The 20,590-nt window shown below is 38.2% G+C and overlaps 1 protein-coding gene across 6 annotated transcripts; it reads left to right on the top strand.

Annotated features, from left to right (window-relative positions):
• Positions 1 to 26: 26 nt before the first annotated feature.
• GCA (grancalcin) lies at positions 27 to 18,133 on the top strand. 6 transcript variants are annotated; one of them, XM_026078087.1, is made up of 9 exons: positions 27 to 229; positions 653 to 808; positions 5,732 to 5,905; positions 11,824 to 11,893; positions 12,710 to 12,753; positions 13,070 to 13,217; positions 14,427 to 14,540; positions 14,917 to 14,975; positions 15,757 to 18,133. In XM_026078087.1, the coding sequence occupies exons 3-9, from the start codon at positions 5,753 to 5,755 to the stop codon at positions 15,781 to 15,783; spliced, it is 615 nt and encodes a 204-aa protein (XP_025933872.1). In that variant the 5' UTR covers positions 27 to 229; positions 653 to 808; positions 5,732 to 5,752; the 3' UTR covers positions 15,784 to 18,133. The 6 variants fall into 6 exon arrangements, with proteins under 6 accessions (XP_025933872.1, XP_025933871.1, XP_025933870.1 ...); XM_026078086.1 differs by having other exon boundaries at positions 27 to 287; XM_026078089.1 differs by lacking the exons at positions 27 to 229; positions 653 to 808 and adding exons at positions 6,361 to 6,414; positions 6,795 to 6,897 and having other exon boundaries at positions 5,820 to 5,905.
• Positions 18,134 to 20,590: the final 2,457 nt, after the last annotated feature.

Here is a 20,590-nt window from a genome sequence, read left to right as displayed (position 1 = left end):
GCGCCCGGGGGGAGCGGGTCGCAAGAGCTGTGCCTGCGGGATATTTGAAAGGAAACCTTTAACGAGAACCATGAGTTTTCACACAACATAAGTGTATAACCCACTTTCCAGCTCATGAGTTCCTAGGGCCGCCCACCTAGCGTGACAAAATTTTCTTTTGCAAGATGGAAGCCATTCTCTAGAGGCTTCTTCAGGGCTTTCCAGGCATGCACGGAGGGAGATATCTGAGGTGATAACCTGAGGTGGTAGGAGTAACATATCATGGGTGGTCTGTGTTCGTCTGCAAGGTATGCTTTTTTGTTGAATACAGATCCACAAAAGGCCAGCGAGGAAGCAAAACCGATTTGTGTAGTGCAGTGTTTGCTCTGGTGTTGTCTTGGCAGGCTTGTGGCGTTTGTCTGTAGTTTGAGCTGCATATACTACCAGACAGTTCTCTTAGAGGCACAGTGACAGGACAAGGGGCAATGGACACAAGTTGCTTCAGGGGAAATTTTGTGTGGATATAAGAAAAAAAATTCTTCASCATGAGAGCAATTAAACATTGGAGTAGGTTGCCAAAGAAGTGGTGGAAGCTCCCTCATGGGAAATATCCAAGACTTGGCTTGACAGGGCTCTTGATAAACTAATCTAAGGCCTTGCTTTCCCTTCCCAGGGTAGACTCCTCTGATTCTGAGATTCACATCCATCATGCCTGCAGCTGCTTGTCTTGCAGAGGTGTGCTACAGCATTTTGCTCTCACTGGAGTCTTCTTCAGTTGGAGCCTTCTTTTGCAGTAGATGGAGTTGCACTGCTGCTATCGTGTGAAGAGGTAACAAAGCTCACTGACTCTAGGAAAGGGATGATGGTTCCCAGTCAACTGAAAGTGGCAGAAATCATTTCTCAATGATATTATAAGGTTTCTAAAAAATCCTCCAACTATAACAGGGCTTTAAATGAAATCAAGGTAGTTTATTTTAGGAAAGCAAGAGAAACAACAGGCTTATGAAAGAAATTGTGTGCTGCAGTGTCTATATAGGACTGTACTATAAAAACTGTGACTAGCCTGGCTTCTATTTATCAGAAGGAACAAGAGCAGCTGTCTGCTATGGGTTTGATTAGATTTTTCAGATATGACTCTCCACCCAAAATTGAGTCTGAGGTTTTTAAGAATTTCCAGCCTTCAGATTCAAGACAGAAAAAAGTTTAAAATGCATTGCCTGTTGAATTCAAACCCTAAATATTGAACCATCAAACCACAAACATTTCATATAATCCAAGTTATTTTTATTGATATTTCAAAACATAAGCACACAGATTTATCAAAAAAACCTCAATTGGTTTCTGAAGTAATTTGCCTTTAACCTTTTCTCACAGCACACACATATCGTAAGAACTAAAATTCTAGTTCACTATATGATCTAAATCAGGATTTAAGGTTCCATACTTCTTTGGTATCTAAGTGTCACAAATTCCTAAAATATTAGGAATTCTAGTTTATGTTTGAAAGCTGACATTTGGAAAGTTTTAAAAGTTGATGTTATGTAAATGAAAGAAGTTGATAAATTGTGTTCACTTCTATCAAGTCATTCATCTTCTGTCCCCTTCTCTGAGGAGATCCAATAACAGTATTCACAAGTATTTTAGATGGCTTAATTAATATTCATAATTCACTTTCTCCTTTTGGTGAGCAACTTTACAGTGACAGTTCCTGAGCTTAATTTTCTGGAGTGCTATGCAGTGGTAAAAGCTCATGCATGCAGGCATGCTACAAGTAAAGTCAGAAGCTCAAGCTGACTGCCAGCAGGGTGATTTCACACACCATCATCTCCACATTCCTAGGCTTTAAGTTCCTTGAAGTGTCCTGTCAACACCTCTGGGAACTAGGACTCCCCCATAGTTTCTCCCCCTCCCCTGTTCTCTGAAGCTGCAAAAGCCAGGACCCAGTTATACCTCCATGCCCATGTAAGTCACACTTCCCTTTACAAGCCCTATATATACCTTATGTTGTCTCTGGGCCTTTAATGCTGTACCTAAAATGCTGGTGCCAGGACTGGGTGCATTCCTGCAGGTGCTATGGAGCACAGCAGAGCAAATTTGGCTGCTCAGATCCCTTGCTGTACCCAGTGATAATTTAGTGCCTGTTGATTGGTTCCTGAATGGATGAAGGCATTTAATCTGTGATTCAAACTCTGCCAATGCCTCCCTTTAGGCTTTGATTACCTTTTTGTAGGTGACATGTTTCAAAGAGTTTTTTGTACTAGAAGTGATGTGTGTTCCAGACTTTGTGACTCTTTGCTTTATAGATCTGATTCAAAGTGAATGGTGTCTGTACTTAATTTGCATTGATTTTGATGCTGTCTAGATTTCATCCAGAATAATACTCCAGAACATGTTCAGTTATAGAGATGTTACAGAAATATATACAGTGTTTTCACTCTTGCTTATATAACTGTGTACTCACCTTCTTTCACTGTTGGTTTTCGTTTCCCATCTTTTACGTCATTTCTGTTTTACTTTCATTTCATTCTCTCCTTTCTGCTTATACGAGGTTTCATTCTTGTCTCTTGCAATCACTTTTTAATGACAGCTTTATGCAAATTTCCTTTGAAAAACTTCTGAAAGAAGTCTCACTGCTTTTTTTATCTCCTTGACTTTCTTTTTCTCTGTCTTTAGCACTTTATTTGTTTGACAGGCGTTTCTTGTAAGGCCTGAGGTCTGCAGGATTTTCTTGGGTGCAGCTTGTGTAGATAGGTTGGTTTTGTGTCCACCTTGTTTCCCACATTGTATATGTAGCAGTGCTAAATCAGGCCCTGTGTTATTTACAGCAGAATAATGCTTTACAAATTCAAAGAGTTTATAAACATTAAAGAGACATTTGTAATTTGTTTGGATTTAGAGAAAAAAATAATTCAGTGCTGCTTGGTGCTATTCCAGCTACCGCTAGGTTGAACACACGATGGCTGAGTGCCTACCCTGTCCATCCATGAAGCAACTATTTTGAATCTCTTGCTCTCTTCTAGCCACATCTACAGCTGGGGAGACTACTCAAACGCAAAGATTAAAGCAAGTGGAAAAACAGTACAACAAGGGAAGCGCGGGAGGAGCGTTTCCCTGCGGAGCTGACAGCGGCAGCACCAGGAAACGCGCCCCCTGGCGCGGGACGCCGCCTCGGCCCCGCCCCCAACGGCCTCCCCGGCCAGGCGGCCCCGCCCCTCGGCTCGCGGGTCTCGCCAGCGAGGGGCGGGGCTCCCGCTGGCCAATTGCAGGGGGCTCGGCCGGCCGCGCCGCCGCGTTGCTGGGTGACGGCAGGGTCCGGGCGCTGCGGCCGTTGCGGCTCGACTCGGTCTCGCGGCCGCCGCCATGGCCTACCCGGGCTTCGGAGGGGTGAGTGCCGGCGGGGGCGGGGCTCGGCGGCCTGGACAAAGCGTCTGCCTCTGCGGCGCCTGCCTTCGGGCCCGGCAGGCCGGGGGCGCGGGGCGGGGCCAGCGCTCGCTCGCGGCGCCGTTCCGGGGAGGCCGGGTCCGCGCGGCCCAGAGGAGCGGGCCGGGCCGGGCCCTCCCCTTCTGCCGCCGGCTCCGCGGGGAGCCTGGCGCATCCCCCCTCTCCCTCCGTGCCGCCCGTCCCTTCCTGCCGCGCCCACGGGGGCCGCCTGGGCCGGAGTGGAGGGGAATGGAGGAAAATGTTTCTTCCCAGGGCTGCCCACTGCACCGGACCGCCGGCCCGGCCGGGCGGGCGCAGGGGAAGCGGCGGCGTCCGGGGCAGGTGGGCGGTTGCACCGCGGCTGTCGGCGGGGGGCGCGCGCCCTCTCCGGCCCTGGGCGCGACGCGAGTGCTCGGCAGAGGAGGCCCGGCCGCCGTGGGCTAAATGAACCCCACGGGTAAAAGTCTCTTGCAGCCCCTCACACAGAGGGAGCCAAGGGCCCCCTGGAAGACCGGGGTCGGTGCTTAAACGCTGTCAAGATCTTGACACGAAGCCATTGGAAATAGAACTTTGAGCTGGGCCTTGCCCTTGTGCAAATACAGTTACATCATGTTTGATGTTTCTTGTGTGCAACTGGGTCTTGCAGCGGTCATAGACACTAAACTACCTTTGCTAAAAATTAACATCCTAGGGAGGGCTGATAGTACAACTGGAAACACTATAATTATAACTGATCATTAGAAAACAGGAAGCCACTTGTGCTGTAGTTGATGTTATAAGGATTGGATGCAGTTTGCATGACATGTCCTTGAGCAAAAGGAAAGCCGCTATGGTACTTGTAGTTGCAGTATAAGAGATGAAAATAAATATTTTTCTAAATTGTTTAGACAGTCAGACTAAATGCAGTCACCATAGAGGCTGGTTGCTCAGTATTCCTGGCACTGGTATTGGCTTCCAGATGTCTTAAACAAAGCAGACCTCTGTGTGTGTGTGTTTCCTTCACCACTGTTAGTTAAGATTAAATCTTTAAATATCAGCGTTCACTGTGTATTTGGAGATCCTAAAAACTCTTGTGTTAGCTTAAAGTTACCTTGCAGTGTTACAACTGAAAATTTTCACTCTTACAAAACTGGCGTAGATAATACCAATGGCAGCGATGGCTTGTTTAGGGTCTTGTAGGCTTTGCTTCCTTCAGATCTATAGATCTGAGACTATTTTTGCAATACAAGAAAGATATTATTTATATATGATCTCCAGGAGCCATTTGCATCTGCACTAAGAAGCAACACTGGAAGCTTGTGGCAAAAAACTGCCTTCGACAGTTCTTCGATTTTCCCACCTACTCACCTTGATGAAGCTAGTTCAGTGTATTGGTGCATTTATTTTTGTAAGGCCACAAGTTCAGTTTCAAGTTCTGTGTTCTGCCACTTTTCTACTGTTTCTACACTTTCCTACTGGTTGCTGTGACTCTGATGTTTTTCTCTGATCCTTGTGTGGCATGAGAAGTCTTATACTTTGTTATTTTGGAAAACTCCTTCAACTATGTGATTGTATTTTATTTTTTTTAAGTCACAAAACTGGACAAAACACCCTGTGTTTAAGTATAAGTAAACTAAGCTTTACTTGCTTTGACATTATAGATAAGGTGAGATCATCCCCACAGTAAAATCTATAAGCTGCTCATAAAATAGTAGTTCCAGGATATGCAGAGCCACTTCAGAATTGCATGTGGCCCAGCTGGAAGAAGGGAACTTCTGCCACATGTTGTGTTACCTGCGTAAAAAGAAAGTGGTTTGAAACCCTGGCATAGATAAATGAATGAATAAAAAATTTAACATGGAAAAGGAAATTAAGATCCAATAGAAATCACAGGGAAAATTAGATTATTAGAACTTAATTTTCAGAAATGGAATTTTTTTAGAGTAAATTAATGACTGCAGTGTCCTGTAAACTGTATCATTAATGTCCATAATGTCTCTGTTTAAAAAAGAAAAGAAAATGGCCGTAGCAGTATAATAGTAACTTTTTTTTTTCTTAGAAATTTTCCTTGGTAATGCAGCCAAAAGCATGTAAAACTGTTCTTGAAATTGTGCCCTTTTTTTGTTTTTGTTTTTCTTCACTAATTATTTTCAAAACTCCTTTTGGAGGAGGTTATTTAACAGTATATTCAGGTATATGACTGAGTCTGAAGTTGATTTATTTTTTACAATAAGCTGTGCATCAGGTAATTCTTAATCATGCATACGGTACATTTTCATTGTAAAACAGAAGTATTTCAGCTTATCAAGATGAAGACACTGATTTCTTTTATTTATTTATTTTTTTACAAAAGTATGGAGGTTACAGTGGTCAGATGCCTGGAATGCCAATGGCAATAGGACAGCCAATGCCAGGAGCAGTACCAAACATGCCTTATGGTGCATACTCTGGATATTCTGCATATTCTGGTACTTACTCTGCTGCTGCTGACCCCATGTGGACTTACTTCAGTACAATTGCTGGACAGGTAAGATAATATAAACAATATAATTAAATAATCAGCTGCCAAAGCAACCCTAGTAAAGTTTTGTTTTGTGCTTTTTCTTAAAAAGAAATACCTTAGCATAATGTTCTCAGTAAGAATCATTCATCTTTGGGTAAAGTGTAGTGTTCAACAGTAATTGTAATTATAGTTGGCACTAGAGTTTATAGTAGTACAGACTTGATAGACATTAGTAAGCTAAACCTTATCAAAATATGTTGGCAGTTCACCTTTAGATTCTTGCTGCATTCTTGAAATAATGTTTTTTCTTTAGATTCTCTGTACTGTATTATACACGTCAGTGTCATAGTTCTGTATGCAGATAGCAGAACCTTAGAACCCAGTTCTGAAATTCTGAGGCTAGAATTTCAATTAACTTTGTTCTGTACTACATACAGAAATTAGGTAGGAAAGTATAATGCAAGAATATGACTTTCCAGGTTAGCAACCCAAGGAACTAGAGTCTCCAAAATGGATGCTGCTTGAATTGTCAGGTATTTCTTTTGGCATAAGGTCCTATATCTAACATTTATGTTCTTTAAGACTGTACAATTTTTGGAGTGGAGGGTGGGCTCATGAATGTCATGGGACTAGACCTATTTTTTGTATAGGATGTGCTAGCTTTGAAAAGCTACATGTTGTTTATAAAAGGTATTAAATACTGCAGATGTTTTTATAATGTTGCTAACAGTGATAAAAGAGTCGTTGTACCCCAAGAGTCTGCCTTAGCATTCATTATAGCTTTGAAATTGGAATGTTAATAAGAGCATTGCAATGTCGCATGATAAAAGGAGTAATAGGGAGTTCTGTAGTTCAATATGGGGGAAAAAGACCAATGGGGGTTGGCAAGGATTCACAGAGGTCATGTGCACAGCCCCACAGGTTACTAGATGGTTCTGGGTTTTGTGGTGCCAATATGCACCTTCTCAAGAGCGTGGATCTGCAGAAGCAATGTATTTGAAGATCTCCAGTTACAGGTGAGTGACCTTCTTTTTTAGATTAGAGGGGCTGCTTTTTTCTTTTGCCATCTTAAATTGCATAGGCTCTGGACCTCAGTACTTCTATCTACTTCTGCTTTGTGCTCCCTTGACTCTGCCTGGCTAACTACTACTTTATCTTTCATTTCTCAGTTGGTGTGGAACAGTGTTCCCCCCCCTCCCCTTTTATAATGAGTTGTATCCTGCCCTTGTCTTCACTAATTTGTGAAAACAGGGACAGATGGAAGAAGGTCATTGTGCTTGCCTATTGCTGTATGCACTGCAGTTATCGAATACTCCAAATTAATTTCCGAGAACTGGAATTTTTTTTAGAACTCCTGAACAGCTAAGCTGTGCTTGTGTTGCTATTTGCTTTTTCTTGAATTCTTCTTTTCCTGAGTGCTCAGGGTACTGTGACATGTTTAGGATAAATGTGTGTAAGTGAGGAGGGCAGTGAGGGTAGTTAAACTGAATGGTGTGGTAGCAGTAGCATTTTCTTACAATTTCCTTTGGAACTGACACTTGAGTTTTATTGGTTGCAGGCCAGATAGCCCTATGTTTTTACAGTTGAAGTTGAGTTGAAGACATGTCTGAACAGTTCGAGTAATGTGTATTCTCTAAAACTGATGCTGCTGAAAATAGTAAACAAAGTATTGCTTTTTGTCTGGTTACTGGAATAATATTAGAATTGAATCCCAAATTGCCTTCCTGGAATTACGAGGTTTGAGTGCCTTTCTCTCTTTTATCCTGGGATTGAGCCATATCCTGATCTTTGGGTATAAATGTGCAGCTTGTCATTAGAATGCTAGCTATTCTGGAAACATGAAAGTCTTATATTTGATGTTTGTGAGAAGATGATGGAACTGCCTTGGGTAGACCCAACAGAGATGCTGATTGGGATTCTGTCCCTTTCCCAGTGCTGTGTTAGAACTGCAGTGAGCAGCCGAAAGGGTCCTGTGGTTGTGAGAAGCACCTCACAGTTCTTGCAAGTCCTATCCTTTCTTAACAGGTAGAAGTGGTTGCATCTGCTTTCTTATTAGGTAACCGAATTATGGTGTTGGGAGGGGGAAGTGACAAAAATAAGGTATGCTTTTTTCCCTCTGCCTGCCCCACAAATGGGGAGAAGTAGGAAAAACAGGTTTTTTGCCCCACATGTATACTTTATTTAATGTTGTATTATCTGAGTAGCTAGTAGAGAAGAAGAAAAGTGCGAGCTTACTTCTTGGATTGAGGATTGTTTTATTCAACTGTCTTAATGGGAGTGATAGCTGGAAAGACAAGTGACTTAAAATCTCTTCACGCTCAGAATAAGTTCCTCTTTTCTCTAAATTCTCAAATTGAGATGGATGGAATACATTTCTGTCATGGGTTACCTTAAAACAATGTTAGTTCAAATAAACTTTTCTAGCCTTCAGAAATCCTTGTTCTGTGAAGGATTTTCTCCAAAATTTTTTAACTACTTTGATAATATTGCTAAAGGAGTGCAAAATTCGATGGCAGAGGCTTTCTAGTATGTTTTGAAGGAATATGTTCAAAGAAAGATGAAAATAAAACTTGCATATTCATGTGCCATTTAGAATTGCATTGTTTGTAAACAGCGTTTGGCAAAAAAGCCAACTTCATGTAATTCTGAAAGATTGAAATGGGTAGATTCCATAACAGTGACACTGCTCTTTAAATCCTATCAAGGAATTTGGGGTTAGCTGTCAATAAGCCATATTCTTGTCCACTAATAGTTACATGAGGTGTGCTTCATTTTTAAGTTATGGCAATAATATGATAGCTAAGCTATTATTATTCTTTTTTTAATTTTCCTTTCACTCTAACTTTCACGACTGTCCTATGAAAGTTTTTGAGGCCAAGATGAATCTTGGTCTGAAGGCATGATCTCTCCAAGGTTTCAAGCTCGTCAGATGAGGTTGTTTTGCTCTGCGGAACACAGAAAATTTAGTGTCAGTTTGCTCCCTTATTAAAAGTAGCTTGCTTCCTTCACCAGCAACTGTTGACAAAACTTACAATTTCTGTATGCAAGTCTTCATCATCCTTGTCAAAATCGGTGATATACCCAACCTCTCTACTGGAACTCTTACTGCACTATGGGTTACTGGTGTGTGCCATTTCATGTCTGTTTTAAGTGCAATATCTTTTCTTGCTACACAACAAAACCTTGATGCTTGTATGGTGTTTCTTCCTTGCATGAATGTATTTGTGTAACACAGTATGAGTGAAGTGATAGAAATTTGTTTTTTTGTGGGCCCTTTTAAAAAACTTAACTAAGCACTTTTTGGTTTTGTAGACAAGTCTTTCTTAAATATAATACTATAGTAAATTTAGTTTTTTGTAGGGGGAATACACATTCACTCCTGAAGTAYGAGACACATAATCACAATCTGTCATCTACCATGTAGCAAGACCAGTGGGGTGATGGAAGCGCTGGCCTTGGCTCTCAAAGAACTGAGCAGGTAGTTCTGAAATTCACAGAAGTATGGGAATTTAATTGCATTTTGTGGGAAGGATGAAATATATCTGAATCTCACTGTACTTGTAGTTTGTCTTTAAGATTCAGAAGCATGATCACCTCATTACAATTTAAGCTATTTAGTTCACTACTTCTCTTTTTGTGTGAGCTTATACCCATTGATAAGTGTCCCCCTTACATTTCTGAGAGAGGTGTGACGCTGTGGAGACTTTCTACCTGGTCTGAGTATGGGAGGATCTACAGTGAGCATCTGATTTTGCACTTGAATGAGGCAAATGGTAAATGAAGACCATAATGTTTTCTGGGTAGTACACAGAATACTACTAATCCTACTTTACTATTGCAATGGGTGAAATTTGGCTTTCCATTAACAGTTGCCTCTTCTCATACCCTTCAAAATGAAGATGTTTTCTCTGCTCCGTAGTAACATGCAGTTTGTAAGCAAATTATAGTTAGTAAGAATGAAGTTAATACCACTGAGGAATTTGTGTGGGTCTGCTGTCTTCCTGGCCTTACTTGCATAGTCCTGAAAAGATAATGTGTGAAGGATGAAAGTCAGGTACAAAATCTTTGAAAGGGAAGGGAGGGGAAAATAACTTCAAACTCTTCATGGGACAAGCTCACCAAATATCAATCCTTCCTCTTCTAAGACTTTACGTTTTTATTTATTTWTTTTTTTAAATAAATATCTTAGTGAAAACTATGGTACTGGAAAGTTTGACTTGTGTGCTACATTCCCATACTTAAAGGTTTACGAGTTGAGTGATAAATCAAAAATCACTGTTTTTCTAAAATCTCCCTAAGATGCGAGTTCACTGAAAAGTGTTGCTTTTCTTATGTGCAACCTCTGTCATCTATACTTATTAACCACTCCAAAATACTGTTTTTCTCAAGCTAGTGTTGAGCTCCAAGGAAATGGGGTCCAGCCAGTAAGGCCTTTCTACGAATCTCTCAGAAGTCAGAAGAGCTCAGTTTAAATTCCTCTATGTTCAGTTATAAAGAAGGTGATCTCGTATTTAATTTATTTCATGGAATGCTGGCTTGAGTCATTTTCAGAATATCTGATATGGGTGTTCTCAGAACTTATTTTCTGATTTTTGAATCTTCAGAGGACTGATGTGTGTATATTTGGATGTTTTGGTTTTCGATTGGTCTTTATACCTTGCTCTGGTTTGTTATTCCACTCTATATACAATTGGTATTAGTAAGGAAGGGAAACAAATGTTCAGGCATGGATTTTTTTTTTTTTTTTTTTTTTTTACATGTGCACCAAAAACAAGTTGGAGACTATGATGCTGAATACCGATAGGTGCAAGAAAGGGTGCAAATAATACTGACTAACAAATGAAGTTTCTCTGAGTTACAAATCATGAATGTTGGAGAGAACAAAGGCTGAGTGCTTTCTGTTTATTGCTTTTAAAACAGCAAAATCCCAATTCACTCTGCCTTGATATAGTTTGTGTGCATGTATATACTGCAGACACTTATCCCACTAATAAAATGCAGTTGTGAACATCTCCAGTATGATTTTTGGGGAACATGAATGTTGTATTTTTCTGTAAATGACCAAGTGAATAATTTCATTGCTTAATGCATTAATATTTGTCAGCTGAGCTTCATTAACTTAGCTCATGTGCCTTTCTGAGTCTGTGTTAGTAGAGAAGTAAAACGTGTTAATTTAAACCATTATGAAGTTAACTTTTGTGGCTTAACTTTTGTACATTTTAAGACTGTTTTACTTCTCAGTTGCAGCAGGCTAAATTCAGTGGCAAATAGCAGTAGCTTGCTTGTGATACAACTTCTTTGGAAGTTTTCTTTGTAAAAGTAAACAAATACAAACTGCTTAAAACTGCACAGCAGCACCCCAAAGGTGTTAATAAAGAAAGTGAAACTGGTATTCAGTTAAACTACAGGAATAAAAGGATAGCTGGAATATAATTCCCCAAGATGGGTTAAGAGTAACATCCCTGCACTAGGCAAAGGTATGGCGACAAATATGCAGGTGGCTTCTAAAATACCAAGAAAAGATGTAGTAGGAAAAGGAAAAGTATCTTTTCATTATTTCAAAATGGGTATGCTAATGATTTGGAAGTCACCTTGATATTAAGTACTTAAAACAATAGAAAGCATCTTAATCAGCAAGTTGATCAAAATTATCTTCATATGTAAATTCTGCATTAGAAAATACCTTACTAGTGCTCTTGAGTATGTTCAGGGGGTGTTTAATTATCCATTTACCTTCTCACTTCTGTTGATTTCCTGGAAGCAGAGAATTCTACTTACTGCTTCTAATTTAGGTCAGGTACTCTTGTGTTATAGTAACTTCTTAACAATGTAAGAATGTTTAGATGTCAGTACAGGTATCTAATACATTAGTAATCACAGGTAGTTTTTGTAAGTTAAAAGTGTGTTGTCAGCTGTGACAAATGTATGCATTTGTTCTACAGGATGGAAAAGTGGATGCCGAAGAACTACAGAGATGTCTACTGCAGTCTGGAATCAGTGGGACCTATTCTTGTAAGATACTGAATGTTATGCTGTGGCAGAATGGTTGTCTCTTATTTCTGAATACTGCTTTTGTGGATATTATTTCTGTTCTTACCTTGTTCCTTGTCAAGTAGGAGACTTCTTTGGCTTCTTTTATTCAGTGATGTCTGGCAGTGTTGGCATTTCACTCAGAAGGAACTGACTCCATCTGCTGGTTCTGAAGATCAGCATTTATGCTAGCACATCTGTACAGACTTTCTGTGCATGTTCTTCTAACTGTTTTCCTCAGCTCGACAATAATAAGAATGGAATAAATTTTCCACTCAAAGATTTGTCCCATGTCTAATTGGATAACACATGTGCAAAGAACAGGCTCATCTTCCAAACTTGCTCAGAAAGCTAATGAGTGTCTTCCGTGTTTTATAATGGTGCTAACTTTTGTAGGTATCTCTGCCTCTTGAGATGCTTTTCTAATAATGATCTTATGGTTCTTAGTATTATGTTTGAAACGTATAGCTTAATATTAGAGAGGTTTTCACTGCTGCCTTGCTGACTGTCTTCTGAGGTGCAAAGTTGAGAAGACTGGGTTTTTGTGCCTCATCTATTTCTGTCACCCTTGAAAATTAAATAATGATAGTAACAGCACTTCCCAAGAAAGAAAAGTTAATTTATCAGTTTGTTCTGTAGTGGTCCTACTAAAAAATTTTGGGCATTAGCGTTCACCTACTTGATTTTTTTTTTTCCCCCCTTGCTTTCAAAAAGATGAATTCATGGTCATTGTTATTGCTGAAACGAAGTACGAAAAATCATACCAATGATAAACATTTATTTTAATTACCCTTTCAGCATTCACTCTGGAAACTTGCAGAGTTATGATATCCATGCTGGATGTATCCTTATATATACACATATTAAGACTTTAGTGGAGTGATGGTATCACCTTGAACCTGTTTATGGAAAAACTTGAATTTTTAAATTACCTAATTGAATTTTAAATTACCTAAACTCATACTTTTGAATACTGGTTTTGTTTGAGCATTTATAGTGGGGCGTGAACATTGTTTGTAGAGGTGTATTATCTTTAACCACACTAACTATTTTATTTGACTTGCGTGTCTTGTATTTTGTAACTTTACAGAGTATCTTCATTCTTGCTAAACTGACCAAATTCTTGTTTAAGTTATTCTTATTAACTGAACTAAACAGAGAGATTATACAGGAAAAATGGGATTTAATGAATTTAAAGAGCTCTGGGCAGCTCTCAGTGCCTGGAAGCAAAACTTCATGATGATTGACAGAGATAGAAGTGGGACTGTGGAACTTCATGAATTAACTCAAGTCATTGCAGCTATGGGTAAGCAAGCATGAAGGTTTTTTCATAATCTTTAGTTTCCATTTTTATACAGTTTATGTTGTACTAGTAAGATAAATGACTAGTAAGATAAATGATTACGATAATTTAAAATGTTGGAAATAGGATCAGATTTCATGACCAGGAGCTGTATTGCTGCTTAGATTTCATATATGGTCTCTGAATTGCACACTACCCAATTAGATTAGAGAGGAGGGAGAATGCCACATTTTTACTGCTGGGTTTTGTAGGTAATTATATTTTCAAATGGGAAGACAGATTGTTTAAGGAACAAGAGATCAATCTTCCTTTTAACACATTTGATTTCATATATAGTAGTTATTTATTCCCTTTAATGACTAGGTCTTAAATGAAACTTTTGGTCTTTTTTTTTTGGGGGGGGGGGAAATGTGTGTATTAACCCTTTTTGTTTAAAAAAAAAAAAAGAGAGAGGAGACTTCCTCTGAGTATATTGTCCTTAGACAATAGGTAGAAGATTAAAGTACAGTTTCCTTAAGAGAACAACATTTCTGCAGAGTGAAAAGGGGTACTCTGAAGTTGTAACAAATCTGGATGCTGATACAGAATAGGTGCATACTCATGCTTCTTCTTTGGAGTCAGATTTAAACTGTCCTCTAAAAATTGTTCTTCATTTACACTCTTAAGTATTAGCTATGACATTTTTCTAGTTTCTGCACTGAAAGCATCACAGCAGCAGTGTAAACTAGTATTTAGCCAATGGATTTCATCTCTTCATAAAATTTAATTTGTCTGAGAAGCAGTGATGGGCTGGTATCTATTTTTATTTATTTTCTTTTTTAGGTGGCTTTTTAAAATTGCTTTTTGTTATAATAGCATATATTTTGCATGGGATACTACATATAAATATATTCTGCAAGGGTTAGTGGATGTTGCTTAAAACATTAATTTTGAGAGAATTAGTTTTGCTTAGCTGTTTTCTGTTGAGTCATGTTAAGCAGACATTATCTGTACTGTTGTAATTGATCCTGAATGAAATGATCCTAGGATGAAAGGGGAGCATGAAAATGAGGCTGAATTCTAGTGAAAGCATCTGGTTTCATGCTCCAAATTTCTGTTTCAGATAGACCCCTGAAGAAAATAAATGAATAAATAAAATATTCTTTCTTCACCTGTTCTCCCCCGGGCAATGATAGATGGCTGAAATCTAGAACTTCTAACTTTTATCTCTAGGTTACAGGTTGAGTCCACAAACACTGACTGCTATTGTAAAACGTTACAGCAAAAATGGCAGAATCTTTTTTGATGACTATGTGGCATGCTGTGTGAAGCTACGGGCATTGACAGGTATCTTGCTTTCTAAAATAGTTCATAATTGCATAGTATACTTTATCTGTTCAACTAAATATGATAGCTGTGTTGAAGTCTAATTTGGAGGCTTTGGTATATACTTAAGTTTAAAATTTTAAAATAATTGTTTAACTATGTCCAAGTTTGGGGGGAATATTTTGTGCAGTATTTATTATAGCAGAACTCCTTCCTTTGGGTACAGAAAAAGAGAGAAATAGTTAATTGGTTCTAAAGCCATGGAAAAGTGACTTGAAAACACTGTAAGCAGTAATTGTAGCTGAACTTGAAAACACTTTATTCATCTTTGTATTTTATAAATAGTTTGTGGAGTGATGCGTAGTGCCAGTTCACTTGCATCTTATCCTTTCCTTAGATTTCTTCCGGAGAAGAGACAACATGCAACAGGGGGTTGTGAATTTTGTATATGATGATGTAAGTATTAGCTGTTACAACTCGCCACATGGATTTGATAAGGATTTTGTTTAAAAATCATGAAGTACAGCAGTGTAAGCATTTGAAATCTGAACTTCCATTAAACTTTTACAGTTTCTCAAGAAGAAAATTCAGATAAAGGTATGGCCATCAATCATGATGGTGTGCATTTTACTTAATGCATGCTACTGTCTTCAAATATATCATCAAAACATCTGTAAAGCTCCTTTATCTTCATCTTAGTCTCATGGTATTATTCACTTGGCATCTTCATGTTGAGAGCGTAATTCTTTTGGTTGATATTGATTGCTCTCACCTCTTTGGCTGCAGGCTCTACTGAGACTAATCCTGCTTGTTAGTGGTATAACCATTTATTACTATGGGAAATGATTGCTGGATCACCCCAAAAGTTGTCAGTATAATATAGATAGCAGGCTGTAAACTGTTCCGTTGACTATATCATTTTTGGTTGACATGCTGTAACTAACATTATGAAATGAGATTGAGTGGTGAGCTTTGTTGCTAAAAACCCCAAAGCAGAACAAACCTTTAATATCTCTTCATACAATTTTGTGAATTCTCTTCGTCTAGTAGACAAGTTCCAAGTTGTTTTCTCATCTTAATCGTGGTATTTAAACTTGTTTTCTTTTCTTCCATACCCTACTTCTGGCAGGATGGATGTAGGCCATTCCTTTTGAATGTGATTAATAGTTAGCGTGCTAGCGTTAGTCACATTTCCAGCATTGCCAAATACTGAATTGCCTGTTACTTCCCCTTCCAGTTCTTGCAGTGCATTATGGCAATCTGAGTGCTGAACTGCTGGAGGAAAAAAGGATCGCCAACCTCTTAGAGTTTCGGTTTAGAAGAAATAGACTGAACCTGCTGTGAATGGAAGCTATTGCAGAGTTTTGCATCTTTCTGCCTGATAAGACGTCCACTTTGATACTTTGGGGTTGTGTGGGTTTTTTTTGTTTGTTTGTTTTTGTTTTTAAGTGCACAGTTCAGACCAATAAATATTTTTTACATTTTTAGTATTTTTAGAAGCATGTTTCTTTTATATGTACATGTGTAGTTCCAGACAAGTAAGTTTCTGTGTTGAGCTCCTGGGCTTATTAAAGAATAAAGCTTATGGTCAGAAATACAGGTCATTTTTTATATATGGTTAGCTAATTTACACAAGTAGAATATCAGCTAGCCTAAAATTTAATCTGATATAGGTATTTTTCATCAGTGGTAGTATATCGTCTAAGGTGGCATACTCTGAAGAGCAGTGGGGGTTTGGACAAACTAGATCAATAGATTTTATTTAAAAAGCAAAATATTCTAGGTAAAATTTTCCCATTCCCCCAGCCTGTTGCAGTTCAGTGTGGGTTTTTTTTGTTTTTTTGTTTTTTTATTTTTTTGTGAGGCAAGCTATTTGTCTGTGTATGGATCAGATAATACTATTCAAGTATACCTGTAGTTACCTTCAGCTGACGTTTTTTATCCTCCTAATGCTTCTCCCCAAGGAAATCTGGATTTTTGTCAGTTTGGCTTATCTCAGAAGCTTTCAATGACTCGTCATCTGGATCAGTAAAATCATTGGCTGAATAGACCTTACACGGTAAACCTGCTCCATGCTTTTCTCTAAATTCTCTTAAAATGATTTGGAGGAACAGAAGTGTCTAGCTTGATGACGGATACTTCAACAGCACTCTTAATCAAAAGCATTTGTGAAAATGTGTGGGCCTCAATGGCGAACAATTATTGGTTTTAGTACCCAGATTTTGTGATTGGAGCTACCTTTTGAATTCCTGCATCAATGAACTTGAGGGACTAGACATAGATATAACTTCTAATTTTACTGGAAGGATGGAGCTTAATATGATGTACTGAGATTGCTGTGTGCATAGGAATTTTTGAAAAGACCTGATCTTGTAGCTCTTTCTTTGTGTGTTTGTGTAGTTCAAGCCAATAAGTGGTGTCCTATGTAATCCTGTGCTTTTTACGCTTACTCCTATAGTGTTACTAAATGTAATTCAGGAATGATTTTGCTCAATATTTTTGATACTGAGATGTATTCAACCTTTTTGGATCCCTGTTAGAGGTGTTTGCATTATAGTAATTAAAGTCAGTCACAGATGAAGTATTCATATCTTGTTGTTCATGACTGAAATAAGTATGATACATTTATTTGTGTATATTTAGGTTTCTTGCAAATATGTTTTCATGGTGATGTAAAGTACTGAATAATATGCTCAGTGTACAAGTGCTTTTATTTGTACAGTAAACAATTTTCCAAGTCATCCTGGAGATTTTTTCTGGAAGCAAAATATTCCAGTAGTGTCATTAACTGTATTATACAAAAACCTGTTATACAAACAGGATTTGCTGCAGTTCATAGTGGTTAAGTATTTTATCTAGATCCAGTTATCTAAACTTTATTTGTATTTCCAACTTTACAGTATCATAAAGTTTTAGTGTATATAAAATGTAAATAATGCATAAAAGGGGCAGATCCTTCCTGTGGGAGGCTTTAAGTTGGTCCATCTAATTTCCTTCCAAAGAGACTAGCCATATTCTGCATTCATTAATAATCAACGAACTTCCCAAGGGGCTATTAAAAAAACAGCTAGATGAAGAAAAATGTTTTTTCATGAATAATGCAGTTCCATGTACTACTCATACATAGATGTACAGTGAGGAAAAAGTAAGCTTGCCACAGTGATACCTTCATGCAATTACAAGGACCAGGACATGCTCCTTTAATATCATTGATAAAACTCAGTGTTGTGATGATTTACATACGTGATCTATTCTGTGAATCTTGTTTATTTTTCTCCTATAAGCTATTTGCTGGTTAACTTCTGCTATTTTCTTTTCAAGCCTAGAAAAAAATTGACATGAAGAGTAGGCAGGTATATAATTGACTCATGGACCACTGATGTAATAAAGTACATATTCTTCCCAGTAAAAAGGAGTTTTAGATTCAGCATAAACATGTTACAGGTCATTCTGCATGCTCTTTGTATTCCAGCTAGGTAAGAAACTACTTATTAATTCTGTGTCTGGACAGTTCTTGAAAGTGTGCTAATTGCTGCATACTGAGTCTGTCTCAAATCTGAATCAGCCTTACAATTTACTAGTATTTTCATTAAAATTTGATTTTAAATTTGGAAGCGAGACTGTGTTCCTTGCTCTTTATACATAGCTGCTATATATTGTAGATCAAACAAGCACTTCCACCTGTATTTTAATGGGCATTTTCATTAATGATAATGAGGTAAGAGATTAGTAAAGAAAGAAATGGGGAACATCTAGTTTGCCTTGGGTGCATGTTCCTTTGCCATTTGGAGGAAAAGAAAAGAAAAAAAAATTCCTCTGGAAGGAGTAAATACATACGACTGCAACCATTTGGAGCAGCTGCACGTAAAATGTGTGTTTGAATAAGATGTCACAAACCATTCAAAGTTTAAAAAAAAAGGGGGGGTGAGTGGGGAGGGAGAAGAACAGTAGCCAGTGTTCATGACAGAATCAGTGTGCTGGCCTTGCTTATCAGATCCATTTTGTAGTTGCTTCTGTTAGTGAATATAGGCACTAAATCAGTATATCCTCCTTTGCCAGTTACTACAATGACCTTGGTATATACCATTGTTAACTCACACTGAGTCTGGACACTGTGGAAAAACTAGAGGACAGCTATCTCTTTGACTTGAATAGAGTTAATTTGGGCTTGACCAAGAACAGGCATCAGATTAATTTGCCATCATGTTTCTGCAGGTAGAAGTATTGCAGTGAACGTATAGCCAGTGTGGTAGCAGGGCTCAGTAGCAACAATCCTCTCTCCTTTTCAGAAGAGCTCAATGCTGAACTTCAAAAATGTCACCCTCTCTGAAAGGGAAGATAAGCTTTTTGAGAATCTGATTGTAAGAGGAGTGTTTGGCTGCTTCCAACTGTCTTTTTAAATGTAGAATATTTTGTTTAATTGTGCTTGTTGGTATGCCTAATCATCTAGGCCACCATTTTCTTACTCRTGGAAATACCTGGTAACTAGAGGTTTCAAACTGTCTGAAGAGTAAGTACTTGCCTTTGAGTTGCAATTAGCTTCAGTTAGGTTTGCCCCATATTTTCATTATCCTTCTGTGAAGGATTAGGATGTCAAAAGATACTAAACTTTAATATCTACTGCTTCTCTCTGGCTATAAGATATATCCTCTAGCTCTGTGGATATCCTAAGTATTACTAAACTTTTTACGGCTTGGTTTCGTGCAAATTGAAAGAATGCTAAAATAACAGTTACACTGTTCTAAAAGCCCGTCTGAATGAAAAACTAAGAAGTACTGCATAGAGAAGAATAGATTTTTCTGTATTAGCTTCATGCATGGACATCTGATATCAGGTTAACTGTGTAGGCTTTTTTGCCTTAAATTAACTAGAAAACATGAATCATGCTTTTAGTGTCCATGGATTAAGTTAATCTGTAACAGTTTTCCTTGTAAAACTATCATATCTCTGCCATCAGAGACAACAAACAATGAGATCTGTTGAAATTACTGGCTTGCTTTTTTTTTTTTTTTTTTTTTTTTTTTTCTGCAGATTCTTCCCCCCCACACCCTTAGCAGCAATTTGGAATAATGAATTTATATCACCTTTTGCAGACCCTTTTAAAATAGGATTATAGGATGATTCAGGTTGGAAGGGACCACAGGAAGTCATGTAGTCAAACTCCTGCTTAAAACGGACATCTGTGAGGTCAGACCAGGTTAATCAGGGCTTTATCCAGTCTGGTCTTGAAAACCTCCAAGGACAGAGACTGTGCATCTGATATATGCTGAGAAACAATTACTTATTTTTGTAATAATTTGGCTAGATAATAACAAGAATCCCCATTTATAGTTCGCACTCTTCATAGGAAGTGACTCCGTGTGTTTCAGGATACTCTCACATCCCAACTTTATTGCATCAGTTTGCTGTTTTAGGAATTCTCAAGTATTTTTAGGGATATAATTAATTCCAAATGGTGCAAGGCAGTGCTCAGTATATGACTTGAGAAAACAGAAGTTGCCCTTCTGCTTTCACTGTTCCATTATGCACCTGCTTGCACACTCATGCAACAGCTGTAGCATTTACTAGGGGGAGACATTTTACAGAAATCACTTTGATTAAAATAACAAAAATATTGCTATTAATTATTTATCTGAGACTAAATACAGGCTCTAAAGAAATTATAATAAAAAACCCCAGCTTTCTATTTCTGTGTTTTAGCTACGTGAGGTTTCCTTTCTTATAAGATGACTCGTTTAAATATTGCAATTTGTTGTATTTTCATTTGATCTCTTAMAATCATCAGTGGAACATAGCAGACTCTTCCCCTTAATTTCCAGCATGTGCTTCATTTTCCCTATACTTGCAATTCTTTACCTATTACATTTAAGACCGTTTGTGTGTCATATTTTACACTTCCTGTTCACACATATTTGAGAGGATTATTGTGGAAACTTGTGCACACGCTTATGTTACCCTTAACATATTTGTTTACAAAAAATGTGCAAAGAAAGAAAGATGCTTTAAAATTCACATGCATGCGATGTTATGTGCAGGGTATGTTTACAATTCTGCTTTGGTCAGTTAAGTCT

This window comes from Apteryx rowi, unplaced genomic scaffold (genome assembly GCF_003343035.1).
Source record: "Apteryx rowi isolate R43461 unplaced genomic scaffold, aptRow1 scaffold_47, whole genome shotgun sequence".
NCBI classification, from domain to species: Eukaryota; Metazoa; Chordata; class Aves; order Apterygiformes; family Apterygidae; genus Apteryx; species Apteryx rowi.
Note: the sequence above shows the minus strand (reverse complement) of the source record. Positions and strands in the feature narration are given on the sequence as shown.

What these genes read in the sequence shown, in the direction of transcription:
- GCA (XM_026078083.1), top strand. Translation starts at nt 4,751, where the DNA reads ATGAAGCTAGTTCAGTGTATTGGTGCATTTATTTTT. An exon ending in GTATTGGTGCATTTATTTTT is followed by an intron (nt 4,787 to 5,731) that starts GTAAGGCCACAA and finishes TTTTTACAAAAG; the next exon opens with TATGGAGGTTACAGTGGTCA. An exon ending in TGAATTTTGTATATGATGAT is followed by an intron (nt 14,976 to 15,756) that starts GTAAGTATTAGC and finishes TTCCCCTTCCAG; the next exon opens with TTCTTGCAGTGCATTATGGC.